General features: G+C 41.1%; 1 protein-coding gene across 2 annotated transcripts in view; it reads left to right on the plus strand.

Annotated features, from left to right (window-relative positions):
• The window catches only part of LOC135712735 (uncharacterized), a 70,472-nt gene that overhangs the window by 12,065 nt on the left and 40,019 nt on the right, over positions 1 to 18,388 (plus strand). For both annotated transcript variants that reach the window (XM_065235776.1, XM_065235777.1), the window contains exon 2: positions 4,947 to 5,407. In XM_065235776.1, coding sequence (XP_065091848.1) covers positions 5,290 to 5,407 — 118 coding nt within the window. In that variant the 5' untranslated portion in view covers positions 4,947 to 5,289. The remainder of the gene's footprint in view (positions 1 to 4,946; positions 5,408 to 18,388) is intronic.

The raw sequence follows: 18,388 nt of genomic DNA on the forward strand, positions 1-18,388 counted from the left end.
GCACCGACTGGGATTGAACCCAGGCCTGCTGGGGTGAGAGGTAATCACGCTTACCACTACACCACCGGCGCCGTTAACGAAATGGTTGGTCGGGATGCTTCTAATGTAGTTCGACTATGATAACTTGAAGAATTTGTTCTTTGCATCAAAGGAGATTGTAATAAATCCTGAAGCTAGTTTCCCAACTAAAGTGAGATAATACACTACCTACCTGAGTACCTGATGGGCGACGACTCGTTGAATTCAAATCTGCGCCGAACGAAGTAACCGTCTCCATTGGTCTCGGTGCTGAGCCAATCGCTTCCAGTCGCCTTGGACGTTCAAGGACCTAATGTCCTCCTCAACTGCACAAAGCCAACGCGTGCGTGGCCTACTCCGAAGCCGACGTCCTCTTCCGGGTTCCCTGCTGAATATTGACTTCGCTTGACGCTCTTCCGGAATTCGTGCCACATGCCCAGCCCACTGTAGCCTGCCGTGTTTTATAAGCTTCACAATATCCATGCCGTTATATACTTGGTACAACTCGTGATTCATGCGACGCCGCCAGATGACATTTTCCAGTTTACCGCCGAATATTGTTCGCAGTACTTTACGCTCAAAGACACCGAAAGCTCTCCGATCGACCTCTTTCAATGCCCACGATTCGTGGCCATAAAGGGCTATCGACAGAATCAACGTCTTGTACAGCGCGAATTTCGTTTTCGTACGCAAGCTGTGGGACTTCAGCTGACTACGCAACCCGTAGAGAGTCCTGTTCGCGGCTGCAATACGCCTTTTCACCTCGCGGGTAACATCATTATCGCACGTCACTAAAGTACCAAGATAAACAAATTCGTCCACAACTTCAAATTTTTCGCCATCTAGCACCACTTCACTACCAACACCACTATTGCTCCCACGCTTTCTACCGGCGACCATGTACTTCGTTTTGGTAGAATTTATCGTGAGACCAATCCTCGCTGTCTCCCTCTTAAAAGGCGTGAACGCCTCTTCCACTGCTCTTCGGTCGATTCCGATGATGTCGATGTCGTCCGCAAAACCAAGGCGCATGTGCGACTTTGTGATGATGGTACCGTTTCTCTGCACGCCAGCTCTCCTAATCGCTCCTTCGAGGGCGATGTTGAATAGCAAGTTCGAAAGAGCATCTCCCTGCTTCAACCCATCTAAGGTCACGAACGAGGCCGAAATCTCGTCTGCAACCATTTCGAACCATCCAGCGTTGCACGAATCAGCCTAATTAGTTTCGTCGGAAAACCGTTTTCATGCATTATCTGCCATAGCTCGTTTCTACTGAATCGTACGCTGCCTTGAAATCTATGAACAGATGATGAGTCTGCAAGTTGTATTCCCGGAACTTCTCAAGGGTTTGACGCAGGGTAAACATTTGATCCGTCGTTGATCGGCCCTCACGAAAACCAGCCTGGTATTCGCCGACGAAGGATTCCTCAAGCGGTCTCAATCTGTTGAACAGAACACGTGATAATATTTTGTACGCCGAATTCAGAAGCGTGATTCCTCTGTAATTGGCGCACTCCAGTCTGTGTCCCTTTTTGTAGAGGGGACAAACGAGACCATCCAACCAACTAGCGGGCAATTCTTCCTCCTCCCATATCTTGAGCAGTATACGGTGGATCATCTGGTGCAGCTGCTCACTTCCGTGTTTGAGAAGTTCGGCTGGGAGCTCGTCCTTCCCCGCAGCCTTACTGTTTTTCAGCTCTCGTATTGCCTTTTTCACCTCTTCTAGCGTTGGTGGTTCCACAGCTTGACCATCGTCGTCGATGTGTGTTCTGTTTGTAAATGCTCTCTCGTTCTCTCCGTTCAGCAACGTCTCGAAGTACTCCTTACACCTGGCAGCCACCATCATTTTATCTGTCAGCAGATTACCTTCACGGTCATAGCACATGGCGGGAGACGGCGCTGTCTTACTCCTCACGCCATTGACAGTTGCGTAAAACCTTCGCATATCATTCTGCTCCATACTTTCTTGCGCTTCAGCAATAACGCGTTCCTCGTACTGCCTTTTTTCCTACGATGGGTTCGTTTCTCGGCTGACCTTGCTACCCTGCACCGCTCTCTGTTCTGACGCGTACCAGACACCAACATCCGGCTTCTGGCGACGTTCTTCTCCTCTGTCACTCGCTGGCACTCCTCGTCAAACCACCCGTTCCGGGGGCGCCTATGAGCTGTACCTATCACCTCTCGTGCTGTTGTGCTCACCGCTCCATGGACAGCTTCCCACAGATTGTTGAGATTCTCGTTCACGTTGATTTCCGCTATCCGCTCATTCAGCTTCTGGTGGTACTCTGCAGCAACACCATCTACTGTCAAACGCTGGATGTTGAAACGCATCGATCTCCGGTTTCTCGAACTCGTAATGGTCGATAGATGCGCTCGAATTTTCTTCGAATTCGAGGTAGTGATCCGAGCCGATATTAGGACCCCTGAAGGTCCTGACATCTACGACATCCGAGAAATGCCGACCATTCACCAACACGTGGTCGATCTGGGAGCAAGTTTCGCCATTAGGGTGTCTCCAGGTGTGCTTTCGGATATCCTTGCGTGCAAAGTGGGTGCTACTGATGGCCAAATCACGAGCAGCAGCGAAGTTTATCAGCTTCAGGCCATTATCATTCGTTGCAGAGTGAAGGCTCTCTGTTCCAATGATTGGGCGAAAGAATTCCTCTCTTCCGACCTGCGCGTTTGTATCTCCGATGACAATCTTCACGTCGTGTTTAGGGCACTCATCATAGGTTTTATCCAGGCTCAAGGCTCCAGCTCAATCAAACGTACTTTTAAACTTTTCAGTCTCGGAGCACATGTTTGTTTACATCTCATCCAAAGATGGATTCCGTCACGTGTAAGATTAGGTATTTCTAAGTGTTCAGGTTATGACCACTTATAACTCTGTCAATAGCGGACGGATTTTAATTCTAAACAAGCCAGTTTATTGGAAACTTTTCTACAAATCTGGTAAAATGAACACTTTGTAATTTTCCAATAGGTCACTATTGAAAATAACACAAATGTCCAACTGTTGCAATGGTGATCAAAATTTTTACCGATTGCCTGCCAAAAAGCGCTTTCCTTAACACAGATTTCAAAATCGAATTCCATCCGGTCTCGCCGAACGGTGCTTATGCAATCACCGTGTGTGGTGGTGTCCGGTCGGTCATCATCATCAGCAGCAGCAGCAGGAGTGCTTTCGGTGCGTGGCGTTGAACATTGTTCTCCAGTACACAACGAAAGGCTGCCCGCATGAGTGTCCATTCACCGAAGAAGGAGGAAGAATCCGCATTGCTACTGATCGGATTCAGTAGCTGTCGTGAGTTGCTGTGGGCTATATGTATATGCCAAGCGCGTCACCCTCGTTCCAAACAACATACAGCTCGCTAACCTCATCCGTGTTAAACACCCTAATAGATCAGCATTACTCAACCATCACAATAAAACTGTTCTTTTCAGGAACATCATAAATTATTGTTGTTTAAGAGTTAATTTTCATTGAACTTTCGCTCGCCTTGCTGCCAGCCACATCACCCCCAAAGCTCTTCGATAATGTACCCAGGAACCAATTTTTTGTGGTCAAATGCGTCAAGTATTGAAATGGTAAATAAAAATTCTCGCAATGACCGAATACCACATCACCTTGTCAATTAACCAGAAACAGTTCGAATTAATGTAAGGTTTTCTCCAGGACGCTGGAAAAAAGCAAAAAAATCTCGAATGTATACACTGCAAAAAATAGATTTTAATATTACATCCAAGAGGATGCACTTCAATCATGTCGAAAATCTCATGTAATTTTTATGGCCACAAACATAAAGAAATGCAGTTAAAGCAGCGTAATGTCAGTTCATGCACTGTATTAATGATAAATTTGTCCAAAAATTCCGTGAGTTTTGTACACGAAAATGCGTAATTTTGTCATCAGCAAACGAGGTGTTCCGTGATAGAAAAAGTTGGTTTCCCTAACACAGTCACTGAATATTGATACCGAGCACGTAATCCTTCTTCAAATCTACGGTCGTGTCTTGGATACAACCTCTTACTTTTTTTAACCATATTGAGTTATTTATACGAAATCGGGAAAAATATTTTGGGCAATCGGGAAAAGAGTGGTCACATGCATTAAGGAGTAATTTAAAAAAAAACTTCAGAAAAGGCTTGCGAAAGGGCCTACTTGCAACGAAAATTATGAGCAATTGTTTGCAAGAAATCGGTGGTTGAAATCATTGTTTACAAGATCAGTTTCGACCTAATGAAATGTTGGCATCGAATTATATGCGTGGCCAATAATATTGCGCGTCTTTTAATAAATTAGAGTATGGGGTCACCATAACGCGCACGTGAAGATAGCTGCGAGATATCCGCTACGTAAAATGCACAGGAAAAATTACACTCGCAATCATATTTCGACAGTGAGCATACATAAGGGCCTAACGATGATCGATTTTCCTCATCAATTTTCTCATTAAATTTCTACAGCTAAAGGAAGCAATTTTATGAAATGTGTCCAATACAGTACTGTAACAGGTTATATTGGCTATCAAAAGCAACAGCAAACGCATGGATAAATGGCAATCCAAGTGGGATCATTGCAATTAGGCCCTTATGAACGCTCACTGTCGATTTCTTCTACTGTCACACAGATGACTCTACACTGTAAGTTGAAAGTACCCATTAATGGGTACAATTTCACCCATTTCACCCATAGGGACAAGCCGTTACACCCATTAAATTTACCCACGAATGAGTAACTGTTACCCATTAATGAGTAAAACATAAGATTAGTTATAAACCCGCCGAGAAAAGTGTTGGGAGATCCCAGTGGGTAACACGTTCTTCGAGGGATAGCTGTAATTTATTATTTTAAATTTTGAGGTTTTTTTCTACTTTGTTGCACACATCGAAGCACGTTGACCATATTTTTTCGAATTCAATTGCAGGATGAATCAATGAGGGTACGAAAGAGAAGGAAAAGTGCATCCAAAAAGACTATCGGTTTGTGCAGTGTCGAAATACGCCGTTGAAGAAATGGAGAAATGCTTGTAAATATGTGAACATCCAGAATCAAACAGCACTACAGTAGTAGCAGCAGCAGCAGCAGCGAAAGTCTGTCTGTGAAATCAGTGTGGCTGGTAGAGGGTTCGACAACCAGTCGGCAGGCCGACGGCGACTTGAACGTCATCGTGCAGCAACAAGCGACAAACCTCACGATTTATCCGAACGACTGCAGCCTCGAGGAACGAAAAGGCCACACACAGGTGCAGGTCCGGTGGAAAGAGGAACATGAGCTTGCGGAACTCGATCTGGCCGAGTATTGTTATTTTCCTGGTATTGCTCACCACCGAAAAATGCCACTCTACAAATACGGATGATTTATCTGGTCTGTCGGAGAGAGAAGTAGGTAGGTGTCTCTTTATTGGCTCTAAACAGTTGTGTGTGCTTTTCAGTATAACAATAGTCCGCCAGTGCATTATTTATTGCCATCTCATCCCAACCAGGGTTGTCGAAGCAAATCCTGTGATTTAAACACGGGGTACCATGTGCGCCTAGCAGCACCGCCACCACCACCAACAACAACAGTTTAGCTATGAACTTGACTTTGAACACCGCGCAAGGCAAAACAGCTCGAAGTAAAAACAACCAAACTACCATCTCCTGATCAACCTGTTGTTAGCCTGGTGCGGGCCGGTTCACGCTGGATCCAACTGAGCCCAAATGCCGGTGGAAAAAAACTGCACACGTCCGAGAGAAAGTATAAAGCTCACGTTTTGCTTTTGGTCATCGAAATCGTGGCATGACTTGAGGCTTCCCCTGCTTGCATGGGTGAATGGAATGGTTTGAATTAGGATAAAGTGGTTAAGCAATAGTTTTGGACCGTGGAGTTTTTGAATGTGATCCGTCTTTCAGTGATCGGTTTAGCGATATACCTATTACAAACAAATAAAAAAAAAATAATGATACCATATCAAATTTCGTTTATGTATCGATTTGATAATTTCATAGTTGCAAACCATTTTTACATAAAATATCATTAAACCTAATCATTTTATCAAATTTTTAAGACACAAATTCATGTTTACTTACACCCAACCGGGAAATGTAAGATTCTATTACAGATTTGCATGAAAAGAATGCCGAATCTGCAATGTTTCGTGACATTAACAGATCCTGTAATGTGGTCGCCAGAAGGGTTTTAAAATAATTTTGAAATTTTTATGTTAGCTTATTTTTGTTTCGTCCGATTGTCACACAAACCCGAAAGACATTCACCAAATGTCATATATATGAACTCTCGCTTAACATTTGGAAAGGGCCTATCCTCGTTGATCGATTCTCTTCATCAAATTTCCTTTGGCCACGGCAGCATAAACGAATTTCTCGCTAGGCTCGCAGCACAGTTCGACCAAATATGATGTAAGTGCATTTTACCTCAAATTCATCCTCATTATGATACCAGCATAGCGACAAATTGGCTGAGGGAGAGGGGTGTGGTTGGTAGCGATTTTTTAGGTGTATATTGCATATCAGTCCCATATGGAAAAATTAGGCATTGAGAAAATGGCAGTCGAAGTTACGAAATGCAATTCCCTAGTAAATATTTGATAAATCATAGTAAACTAATTGTATGTCTGTAGTAAACTAATTCATAATCTGTTGCAATGAAGCTTCCATGTTTTGTTATATCAGCGAAAAACATGACAATTCGAAAAGCAAACCTTTAAATTTAACTATGGACTATTGAATTTCAGGATGGGACTGATATGCGATTACTTTGTTTGATGAGACAAACTGACTTGATGTTGTTTTCACATTTTTCATGATAAAAGTCCATAGTTTTATCACCGACAAACCGACATGGCACTTAATTCTAACTTATGCCCGAAAATCGTAAACGGCCGATTAAAATGTGCATTGATCCAAACTTTCAAAACCATGATCTAAATAAAAAATAATTTGTCCAGAATAGATCAGACACGAACCAATTCATAACTTTTGCATGTTATTGTTTTTGCTATGGTCATTCATGTCGGTTTGTCGGTGGTTTTATCACATAATATAAAAGTAGATGCTAATTGATAGTGTAAAGCATGGTTAACGAAAATCCATATAGGACTGATCTGCGATTATATAGGCAGTTATAGATTGAATGAAATGTGGGATTGAAAGAAAACCTAGTTATCTAATCTACCCTATTAATTAGCTTATTTATCAGGCAGAGTCAATTTGCTGTTTTTTTAACTTGACCTTCTCACCCTTTTGGGTGTTTTACAGTGATCTTTTTGCAGTGTCCACAAAATGTCGGTAATAGCGGTTCTGCCCTCGAGTTGCAACTGTTTTTATAAGCTGTAAACGAATCCAAGATATTTCACTTGACTTGGCCAAGAAATTGTGTTTCCGCTCATAGTGATTATGTGACTACTACTATAGCTTTAAGAAGAGATAATATCTAAACTTTTCTGTAGTCTGCTGCAAATAACATGAAGACTTCTTTCTTTAGTGGAAATGTCTGTGTCATCAGTGAACAAAGATTTGTGGCAACCCTGCAATGAGTATTATCTTAGGATCACATGCTTTTCTCTTTCATTGTATGCATGCAATGTAAATAATCAAGTATCTTATCAAAATTTGAAAGGATGAGAGTAGATGCTGATAAATCACTTTAAATTTTATGGGATATTATTAATAGTAGCTACGTCTACACATGACTCAAACGCGGTAAGGGCCCATGCATTAATTATGTCACGCTAAATCGAGAAGAAATTTACCCCCCCCCCCCCATATCGTGACGTTTTTCCTATACCTATGCATTGCTTGTCAAATCTTAAAACCGCCCCCCTAGAGCGTGACACAATATATGCATCAAGCCTAACCCTGAATTTTAAACTAATCCGAAAATCATACTACTACTGAAGTAACATTCCATATTCATGGCAGTGCCATGCATTTTCCCGATTAGTAATCGAAATTATATCAAATGAGGCAGAGACACAAGAAGGGCTTATATCCAGGGTTCATTATATTTTATTTTATAAAACGGTTTACATATATTATAAGATCAGTTTACACCCGGAAATCCATAGAAAGTATAGTCGTTATATAATTACTATGATAGAAAAAAAACTTTTTATTTACTTTAAATGATCTTTATTTCTTGTATTTGTGTGGTTGAATGAATTACCGAGTGACACAGACGTGTCTTTTCAACTTTAGTCAATTTTAAATTTTTAATTCATATTTACAGTTCCTAGTCCTATCAGGGCTGTTTAGACAATTCCCACCTTGGTGGGATTGGTTTGTTTAAAATTTGATATAGGAGATTACTTATAACTACTATTTACAACGACAACTAACCTGCAATAACTATATACACCTAACCTATTATATACAAATTGCTTATCAAAGCATGTTCAGATGTGTTGGATTTCTGCACAAACCTAGTTTTAATGTCAGTAATTTTAAAATTTAATTTTTGTACGTTCGCCTCTTGGTGGAGGTCTGAAATTCTTGTGTCGAAGGACTGGACTTTATTCCTATGATTCTATGCACATGATTCCCACACCGGAGCTGCGTAGAGGATCGCAGGTGCTATAATTTGTTTGCAGACAGCCAGTTTGTGCACCCTTGAGTGGCGGGATCTGCGGCAGTCAGCGGTTTTATGATTCGTGAGCGCTTACGATTCGTAGAATCGTTGATTGTGACTGCAAGTGGATTTTACGGGTTTTGTGTGTCGGACGCTTGCTTTTTGGCCTCTTCTTGTGTCTAACATGTGCAGAGTATCATTATAACGTCTAATGGTTTTGAGATTCCTGGTGGCGTGAAATATATTTGTGAGAATATCTTTTTGTGATTTTAGCAGTCACGTTTTGTTTGTAGTTTATATTTTATTTATTTCATTTAATTATCGTAAATATTAGTTATTCAATAATAGATAGTTCATGCATATATTCGTACTTTGACGCGAAGCGCTGTGGATTATAAGATGCTCGATGACCCTCGAGGGATCGATTTTGCTTACTGAGCAGAAAATCATGGATTGAACCCCAAGCTCTTCCACAGCACAATAAATCGTCCACCATTTGTATATTTGATATTGAACATTAACCTCGGAAACTATTTGCATATCAAGCGAAAACGTAGTCCAGTATTGTCGCGAAGCGTTATGGTTCTGAGATGCTCGATGACCCTGGAGGGATCGTTTTTGCTTACTGAGCAGAAAATCATGGGTTTAATCCCAAGCTCTCCGTCATGACTCTTAAAATTCATTATCACTAAACAAAATTAATATGTTATTTCGATAGCCGGCTATCGAGAGATTAAATAAACAACAAATAAACAATACATACTTTTGGTTGCATCGCCAACTTGAGGTGAATCCTAACCGAATACCCTACCCAACCCTCCAACTCCGTAGCACTTATGAGGGTGTCGCTAAGTCGGTGGCCTCTCGTTAAGTAAGTACTACATCAACATTTCCTTCCCTATCCCTAGTTATGGTAAAGATGGGCGTGGCCGGGAATAGCGACAGTCATGCTTCTGTTACTCTTGTTTAGATTGGAACCAATGTTTACTCCTCAGCATTATTCCTGAAAGTAGTCTAACTGAGAATTTCAGAAGAGACGTGAGTGTCGCTGGTATCCAATCTACGAAGTATATCATAACAACGCTAACAGCAGTCGGAGATGAACCAACCTAAATAAAGAAAAAAAAATTAACAGTCGTCTCCGAGGGGAGGAATGTCGGAAATGTAGATGTAAAGCTAAGAGCCCAACAGACTTCCTTGCGGAACACCTGCAGGGATGGAAAACGTGTTTGAAAGACAACCATTCAACGATACCTTGAACGACCTTTGCTGGAAGTAGTTACGGGTGATTTTACTCAGATGTAATGGGAATGGAAGTTAGAAAGCTTGTACACAAGTTCGTCAGGCCAGACATTGTCAAACGCCTTTTCGACGTCTAGCAAGGCCATGGCTATGGACTTGGATACAGCTTTGTTACTACTGGACCCAAACTGTTCCGGAAGGAGAATGTAGTTTTCGTCGACAAACTCGAGCAAACGATTGAGAATGAGTTTCTCAAACAATTTGCTCAGTGCTGAAAAGAGGCTGATTGGTCTGTAGCTTAAAGACAATGTTGGATCCTTACTGGAATTGCGGATTGGTATAAATTTTGCTATCTGTTGTTCTGTAATCATCCGCCGGAGGCACGACACAAGGGGAGGCATATAGATTTTGAATGGATTGTGCAACCTTATCTTCGAGCGGACTTTGGAAAGTTGAGCCAAGCAAATACGATGAAGCGACATGCTCGTCGATCGCATTTGCTTTCTCCTGTGGGTGATTAAAACCCGAACGTCATCATATTCGTCTCTGAGAGATAGAACGAGTTTGGGTTCTTAAGACCTTGGCTACCTTCCAAAATGGTCTGGAGTGGTCGTCCAGATTCTGGACAACACGCCCAAAACTTGCATTTCGGAGTGAGTCCATTCTGGAAGCAATCTGCCTGTTCAGATCGGCCATTTCACGTTTTTTTGCCAAGATTTCCAGTCCTCTGAAAGTGGCGTCTACGAACATTTCTCAACCAAATCAACAATTGGGTATGGGGATCAATAGCAACAAACTTACCCCTCACAGGAACTTGTCAAACTCGTCAGCCACGAATATGGTCTGATGGAGTTCTTCCAACGCCCGGTCGATGTCATCTACGGTGTCAAGCGGTGTATATTCTTCTTTGTTGCTGTCCACTTTTCGTCCGAAAAGCATTCTTCTCTGTCCGAACTGCGGCCAGTTGACATGGTGGTAGTCTTTTCGCATGCGGTCGGAACTGAGAGCGGAGGTGTACCGGCTTGGATAGTACCATGTTTGATAGGAAAAAATCCAGGGTGGAGGGATTACCCGCCGGAGAGATGAAAGTTGGGGCGTCCGGAAGTCCATGTCCATGCATGGTCGAATAACAGACATCCGTTCCGGTTCCGCTGGTAGTTCATCCAAGCTTCAAGACGGGCATTCAGGTCACTCTCAACAATAAATTGGGAGCTAGTACGAGTAATGGTGGTCAGGTTGTTCTTGAATTTACTTTGTTAGTGGAACACTGTCGAGAGCAGTAAACACCACATTTAGGGCCTCGATGATAGAAGTGCGGATATGGGGCAGTGTGCAGAACTTGGTTCACCACCCCTGGAGCGGTGCGACCAAGCCCGATAATGTTGTGGTTGGGTAACCAGAAGCTGTCACCGGACTTTAAATGGGTCTCGGTTAGAAGGCTCAATCTTTTTTGCTCTTACAGAGCAAGTATTCCAGGTGCCGATAGTTAGCAGTTTAGACGCCATACTGGATGATGAACTTACCGAGCACTTGGATCTGATCGGGTTTATTACGGCACTTACGAAGAGGACCGGTCATGTTGACGAAGATTTCCATCAGTTCATGCGCTGAGAACAGATCGGGATTATTTGTTTAAGCTGTTGGTACTCTCCAGAATCTATAGGGGGATGGAGAACTTTGTCCAGCAGATCTTGAGGGGGAGCGGATCGTATCCGAGTATTCGTTTGTCCACGAAGAGGCGGAAAATCTTCCTTCGTCCTGGTTGATTGTTGGTGGACGCCTGTTTTAGGATGCACTTGAAATCCTAGATTTTAAGGCACTGCTTCTCGGATCCTTGGTGAGCATAACCACAGTTGGCGCATTTGGACGCCACAGTTTCATCCGCAGCACATCCGGAGGTGGCGTGGTCTTGAGTGCAATTTCCGCAGCGTGGCTTAATGTTGCAGTTGCGGGTGCCATGTCCGAAATTCAGACACCTTTGGCACTGAGTCACATCGTGATAGCCGCCACGGTATGACTCCCAGCGGACGATGCAATCCGGGAATGCCTTCACATTCTCGTACCTCCTCGTCATCCGATAGATGGCACTTGGGGTCAGCTTGTACCGGTACTGATTTCAGCTTCGGGTCGAAGTTCTATAGGCCCCTGATGACGACCTTGTTTCATATCGGGAATGTCGTAAGTGAAGAATTCCGCCTTGGAAGTCCTCAGGTGGGCGACGACCAAGTCAGACTTCGCTTTTGTACGAAGCACTACCTTGGTGCCAACTCTGCCCAACTAACGAGTAAATTGTGTATTTGGGCACTGTTATAGAATCGTTGATGGGTACAAATTCATTTATTTATCGATACAAATTCCTTTATTTATGGGTGCTTGACTAGCCTATTGGTCCCAAACAAATCGATTAACGGACCCTATTCTAGTCAAAATTCTAGTACTACACGATGTTTGTTTTGATTCGCTATGAAAGTTTGACAGATAAAATGAGGGGTTATTGGTTTTTCCTATGTTTCGAGGGGTGAATCGATTAGCTTGGGACCGAAGATAGTACCAGAGCTGAGCCAAAAAGTTGAGCACGTTTCTTCGGGACCTTCTAGTCTTAGAGTTACCTCTATGATAGAACGTCGTATGGTTATAACAACCCTGCTGATAATTGGATTTAATCGTTTAATAATGTGAGCACTGTCTTTGATTTTAGGTGCACGGATGCATAAGGTTGAGAATCAGTCTGTAGAGTTTTTATACAATTTGAGACAAAGAATAAATAAATTAAAACAATTTTTTTTTTTTTTTTATTAAAGAGACTTTCAGCCTTGGGCTGGTTCGTCTCTATAAATTAAATTAAAACAACTTACGACGTGTGCCGCACGGGAGACGGTTGTAGCTCCGGTTCGACGACCCGATTTGTCCGGTTCATACTGTGAAAATCACAATTTTGGGTGTGAGCACAACATCCTATTATGACGGATCATTTGTTTGTTGCTGACGTAATTCAAAATTTTGCCTTCCAGAAAGGATGAGAAAGCACCTTACGATTATCTGATCATTTATCATAATTGAATGGTGTCTGTTAAGACAAAAATGGAACCGCTGAGATAGTCAATTCTTAGCGAAGCTCAGTTGTCTGCATTTGACATATTGTTTATTATGAATTCATAAACCATAACAGTAATTAACTAGACCTTTTTATTTTACAACAGTCAAAACTCAATTCGAATATGACCCTGATCTCCTTACATCTTCTTAATACTAAAGAGTTCACACCAAACAGCCAGTAAAAAGTAGTGTGGAGGCATCTTCGGTCATGAGATTTGTTTCTCACTACACCTCCTGCGCTATAGCATCTATTATTATGTGCCATTGCAAGCCACTGCTAGCATTGATTGCCACATCGTTGGTGGTTATCGGCGAAGCAAAATGCCAGAAACTAATGGCCAAACAAACATCAATTCGATAATTTTAAGTGGTAGTCGATTTTCGATCACAGTAAATAATAATAAAGAAGAAGAAAAAAACCCTGACCATCTGCTTTTGAAAATTGAACTAATGGGGCAACCAAATTGACGCCGGATAAATTTCATTACCACGTGCGTAATTTCAGATTAAATATTTCAAAAGCTATTAAAGAAGAATCGTACGAGGTAGAGAAAAGCTTTTGAGTAAAGGTGGAAAATGAAAAGAAATAGGTATAACCATATGCGGTGAAAATCTTAACCTTCAAAAATTGAATTCCGTTTCGGTGCCGGACGATCATGACAAATCAGAACACTATGGGGAATCTCCATTAAAAGTGGTGGCCAACAATATTTTCTCGCTTATTCTGCACTGTTTGACAAATGTATGCACGAAAATTAATCATTGAACATCTTTTTGAGATCCTGGAAAATTATAGAATTATAATAATATTTTCTGACACCTCTGGACTGTTTATATATTTCGAAATAACATCGTTTGTGAATGCTATGATTGCGAACTCTCTTCGCTTTTTGAGCTCATCCAAATTTATTAACATACATACATCGCGACTCATAAGATGGTAGCGGAACATTCGTCCAACCTAACTTTCTTAGAGCAAACAACAAGAACTGCTTTTGAACAGACTCAATACGGTTTACATGTATATCATGATATGGAGTCCAAACTAAGCTACAGTATTCAAGAAGAGGCCTCAAATATGCTACGAACAGTGCTTTAATTGTGTAAGGATCATTAAAGTACATACTAAATCGTTTGATAAAGCCAAGTACGTTATTTGCTTTACAGATAATGCTATTGTAGATATCAGCAAATGGCAACTTAGAATCGAGAACAACACATAAGTCTCTAACTTGATAACATCACTGTGTCTTGAAAAACAGCATGCTTTCTAGTGAACGATATAGAATTGCATTTTTTTTACATTAAGTTCTAACAAATTTTTCATACATCATGTGTAATAAAGCGTCAATTTCATGTTGGAATGTCAGATGCTATGTTTATCTCCATGAAAAGTTTCATGTCGTCTGCATATATTGAAACATGGAGGAATTTCAAAATGTGTTGTACAGTATATAACGTTTGAACATAGTATCCTTTATCCATTACGTTTAGAGAAAAAGTTACAAAATGTATCATGTTAGTAGCTATGTTGCTTGCTAGTAATTAAAGATTTTGCCTGCTAGTGCCGCACAGGTTAGTATAGGCAGTAGTAGTCGCTTGCATGAACAGGTATATTTTTAATTTTTACTGTCATTTGTAATTATGTAGGCCACTCTCGATGTGTGCCAAGCGATCGTCTGTTTTCTCGGCAGCAACCATTGCGTGGTCCTCCTCATTGTTCTTCATCAGCAGTTCTTTCGGTCGATGCGTCGTCGACTTAGGAAAGCAACCGTTTAGTGATGAGTGTGTGAGTGCTGACCACGTTTTGCGCCCATTGCTGCTATGGAAGCGCTCTGACCACCGTTGGCGTAACTGCCATACAATGAAACCACTGGAAGCGAGTTCAGTTCTGATGGAGGAGGCTTTTTGGATAGCGGAAGATAAAGTGTTTATTGTGCTGTACCTTTTGACTATAGTTTTAAGATGTATTTTATAGTGAACAAGAATCCTCGGCTCTGTAAAGTTAATTCGTTTGAGCCTTATCAAATAAATTAATAAACAACAACCTTCTTTTCAGCTTGGCAACCACTTTCGCTTTCTATGCGCATCCAATACTCTATCGATTTCATTATGACAGTTATTTTACGTATTCTCGCCAAACGAAGGTTTGAAATGTGCGAGGGGGGTGACACATCTAAATCTCAAGTTTAGATGCTCAACAAATCTCACTCTAGCGAATCAATCTTCGAAAAATCTTCTTTCGTTTGTCGCATCTACTTGCATCGCGCATCATCTTTTTGCAGGAAATCTTCCGAATCGTCATAAATCTTCTTTGTATCTACTCAGCGTGCGCGCAGCTAGCCACAGCAAAATACAAACTTTTCTGCATCGTAGATAGAGTCGTCCCCCTCGAAAATGTGTTCGTCTTCGTTTAGACAGATATTTTAAGTATTTCCGGCGTAGTAAAATGTGAATGCCGTAAAATTCGTAAACTTATTATGTGAATTTCAGCAATTAGATCATGTGATTACCTGAGTACTGCGGACTCACTCAAGGTGCTTGTCACTTGGGAGCCAGTGTGAACTGTCAAGCGGGAGCCAAACATTCAGAAGCATCAAATGCAGTTACTGTGCTTATCTACTGTCAAGCATTGTTATATCATAAAAATGATCTATACTTTTTCATAACACATTCTTAATTTTAAGCTGAAAGAATAAAACCAACAGGCTTAGTGATGGAAGTATAAAAACCAGCATAGTTTCTATGAGGCAGCTGAGTTTTCAATTACAGTAAAACATACTTTGGCGAAACATGTATGTAAACAAACTTTGATAGAGTCATGGGGGCTCGAGCACTCCTGGCTCAGAGCTTTTGGCGGCAATCAACTGAGAAAGAGCAAACCAGTTTTAAACTTGAGAAAATTTTCAAGCAGTTTTCCATTGGCTTGCTAAATAAAATTGGTCGACTCCGCAGTACCCAGGTGATTACTATTGACAAAGCTTGGTCAATTATTGTTTTTACCGAAATTTTGCTAAAACCAGATTCGAATTTCAATAAACTATTATATGTTCAACGAAACTGCGGCAAATTTTTAATTTACCGAGCTGTTACGGTAAAATATTGCAGCTCTGTCCTTGGTCACTGTCGTCCTGTTTTGTTTTTAAGTGTGTATGCAGATGATTTTTTAACTATCTGTTCATGTCAATAAATGGTCCATAAGTAAGTTCACTCAAGAAACCAAGCCACGGAACTGATTTATTTCGGAGATATTAGCTATATTTCCTTTAATTTCATTCCTGACCCGCTGTGACAGTTACATCCTCATTAAAAGCCCTTTACTTCTGTGTTCTGTGTGAATTCTGTGAGTTTAGAACTACAGCTATCCCCCGAAGAACGCATTAACCACTGAGTTCTAACCACCGTTTTTTCTCGGTGGGTTTTCAACCAGTTGCACAGTGGGACGAATAAAAAAAAGTTAAACGTAGCTATTTGTGATGAAACTATTGAGTGTGACATTTTGATGTCTTCTAGAATGTTCCTTCATTTTTTGAGTACTTTACATGAGTAGCAAAAAGCTTTGCTTAAAGGGGGTATGCACTCAGATAAAAAATCACACTTTTTTATGACTTGTTGAAATTGATGAACATCTATGGAAACATTGTATAGAGTAGGAACTACTTCGGCCTAAGCGCCCATTTTGGGCCTATCAAGCAGAAAACACCAAATAAATCCATGATTTCGGCGTTAACAGGTAAATTATGCATTTGGTACGATACATTAGTTAATGCTACCGAACAAAGTCAATAAGAACACGTGATATGAATGTTTGCACCCATTATTCTAAAAAAAAATAAAACTACAAGGGACAGCCCAATGGGGTTGTACGCAATAATGACGTAAGATTACGTGGTATGATATAATACATATTTTTGTTAACTGCAGCAGGAGATTGTGTTTTGTGTAGGAATAGGAATTTTAGCGGGGTTCTCTCTGTTTATACTCTTTAGTATGACTATGATTGCCCTGAAAAGAACGTTTTGATATGAATTTTATTTGGGACATATTCAGAAAATTAACTCTTTTGGAAAATGTTGGTGGCCCTGAAAACGGCCGATGGTAGTACAGGCCTTTGGCCTTTGGAAGATGATGATGACGTGTAGGCAGCTGCGTGTTCAGTGACAGCATCACGGATCACATTTTCTCGGCACACCTTAGCACACCTCGGGTTTCCTCGTACATCAGACCGGAGATGAGCTTGACACCACCACATCGAGCCAGACGAAGAATGGCAGTCCCTGGATGTTATAACACGATGACACTTGGCACCTCCTTAACCAAATCACCAAATCACTGAACACGCCAAGCGCAGACAGTCACGGCCATGGATGTCATCTACGCATCATTATCACCAACAACCAAGTAACAAAACGGCCCTTTTAGAGTAGAATTTTTAAAGAACTACAAAAATAGTTTTCACCATTAAGTCAAGGCTATTTTTTCTTATTGATGGTGCTGTTCCATTGATAGTAAGTTAGAAATTTGGAAAAGTGGATGGAACGCTTTGGATGCATTATGCTCAAAATAACGCAAAAGAAATCATTCATTATCGTTCAGTTTTTTCCTAGAAATTTTTGTTAAATAGTATTTTCTTGCAGAATATGTTTTTATGCAGAATATGCAAAATGGGAGTGTTAATCCTCCCACCCCCACCAAATGTTACAAAGTGTCATCAAAATACATGGCATGTTGAGATATTGAGATCGTGAGAGTGAATTTTCTCTTTCAAAATTGAATGTTTTGGCTCTCTTGGAAAAAAAACCTTTTTATTTAATTCTAGCTTATTTAACAAAACATTCCAGGAAAGAACTGAACGACAAAGTCCATAAACGATTTCTTTAGGTTGTCGTCAACTTTTTTGGAAAGCTATATGAAATTCACATGGATTTCATGCATTACATATGTTATATAAGGGAAATGCAGGTAATGTCGGCCTAAGTGTCCCTAATTTGGGCCCATACATAAATTCAGCAATCGACTAAATTTTCAATAGCAACCAAAATATCCATTAGTAACGTCCCAATAACGCGTTCATCTAGATAAAATTGATAAATAGCAGATTTTTAGCGATGGGCCCAATCTTAGATCCATAGGCCAACATTAGAGACATTTCCCCTATTTTTTGAGTGTATCCCCTGTTTCCAAGTTTGGTTACAAGATTACAACTCTGGAGAGCATTTTGTGTGGTCGTTGGGAGCGTGTGGTTCTGAATATGGCGATGAGTGTGCAAAATATTTCGCAATTCCATCCTCCCTATTCGCACGCGCCCGAGGATCGGAGGCGAATGCCACTTCGGCTTGTTTTGTCTACTTACTACTCTCTGACGACTGTGCTGGGGAAGCACCATATGCATGTACGTAATTGGTGGATTTGTTAATTATTTCGATGCTTTTGGACAATGCTTGACATTTACTACTTTTTCAA

The sequence above is a fragment of the Ochlerotatus camptorhynchus genome, unplaced genomic scaffold (genome assembly GCF_037179485.1).
Source record: "Ochlerotatus camptorhynchus isolate MF236.1 unplaced genomic scaffold, CSIRO-AGI_Acam_v1.1 ptg000503l, whole genome shotgun sequence".
In the NCBI taxonomy this organism is placed as follows: Eukaryota; Metazoa; Arthropoda; class Insecta; order Diptera; family Culicidae; genus Ochlerotatus; species Ochlerotatus camptorhynchus.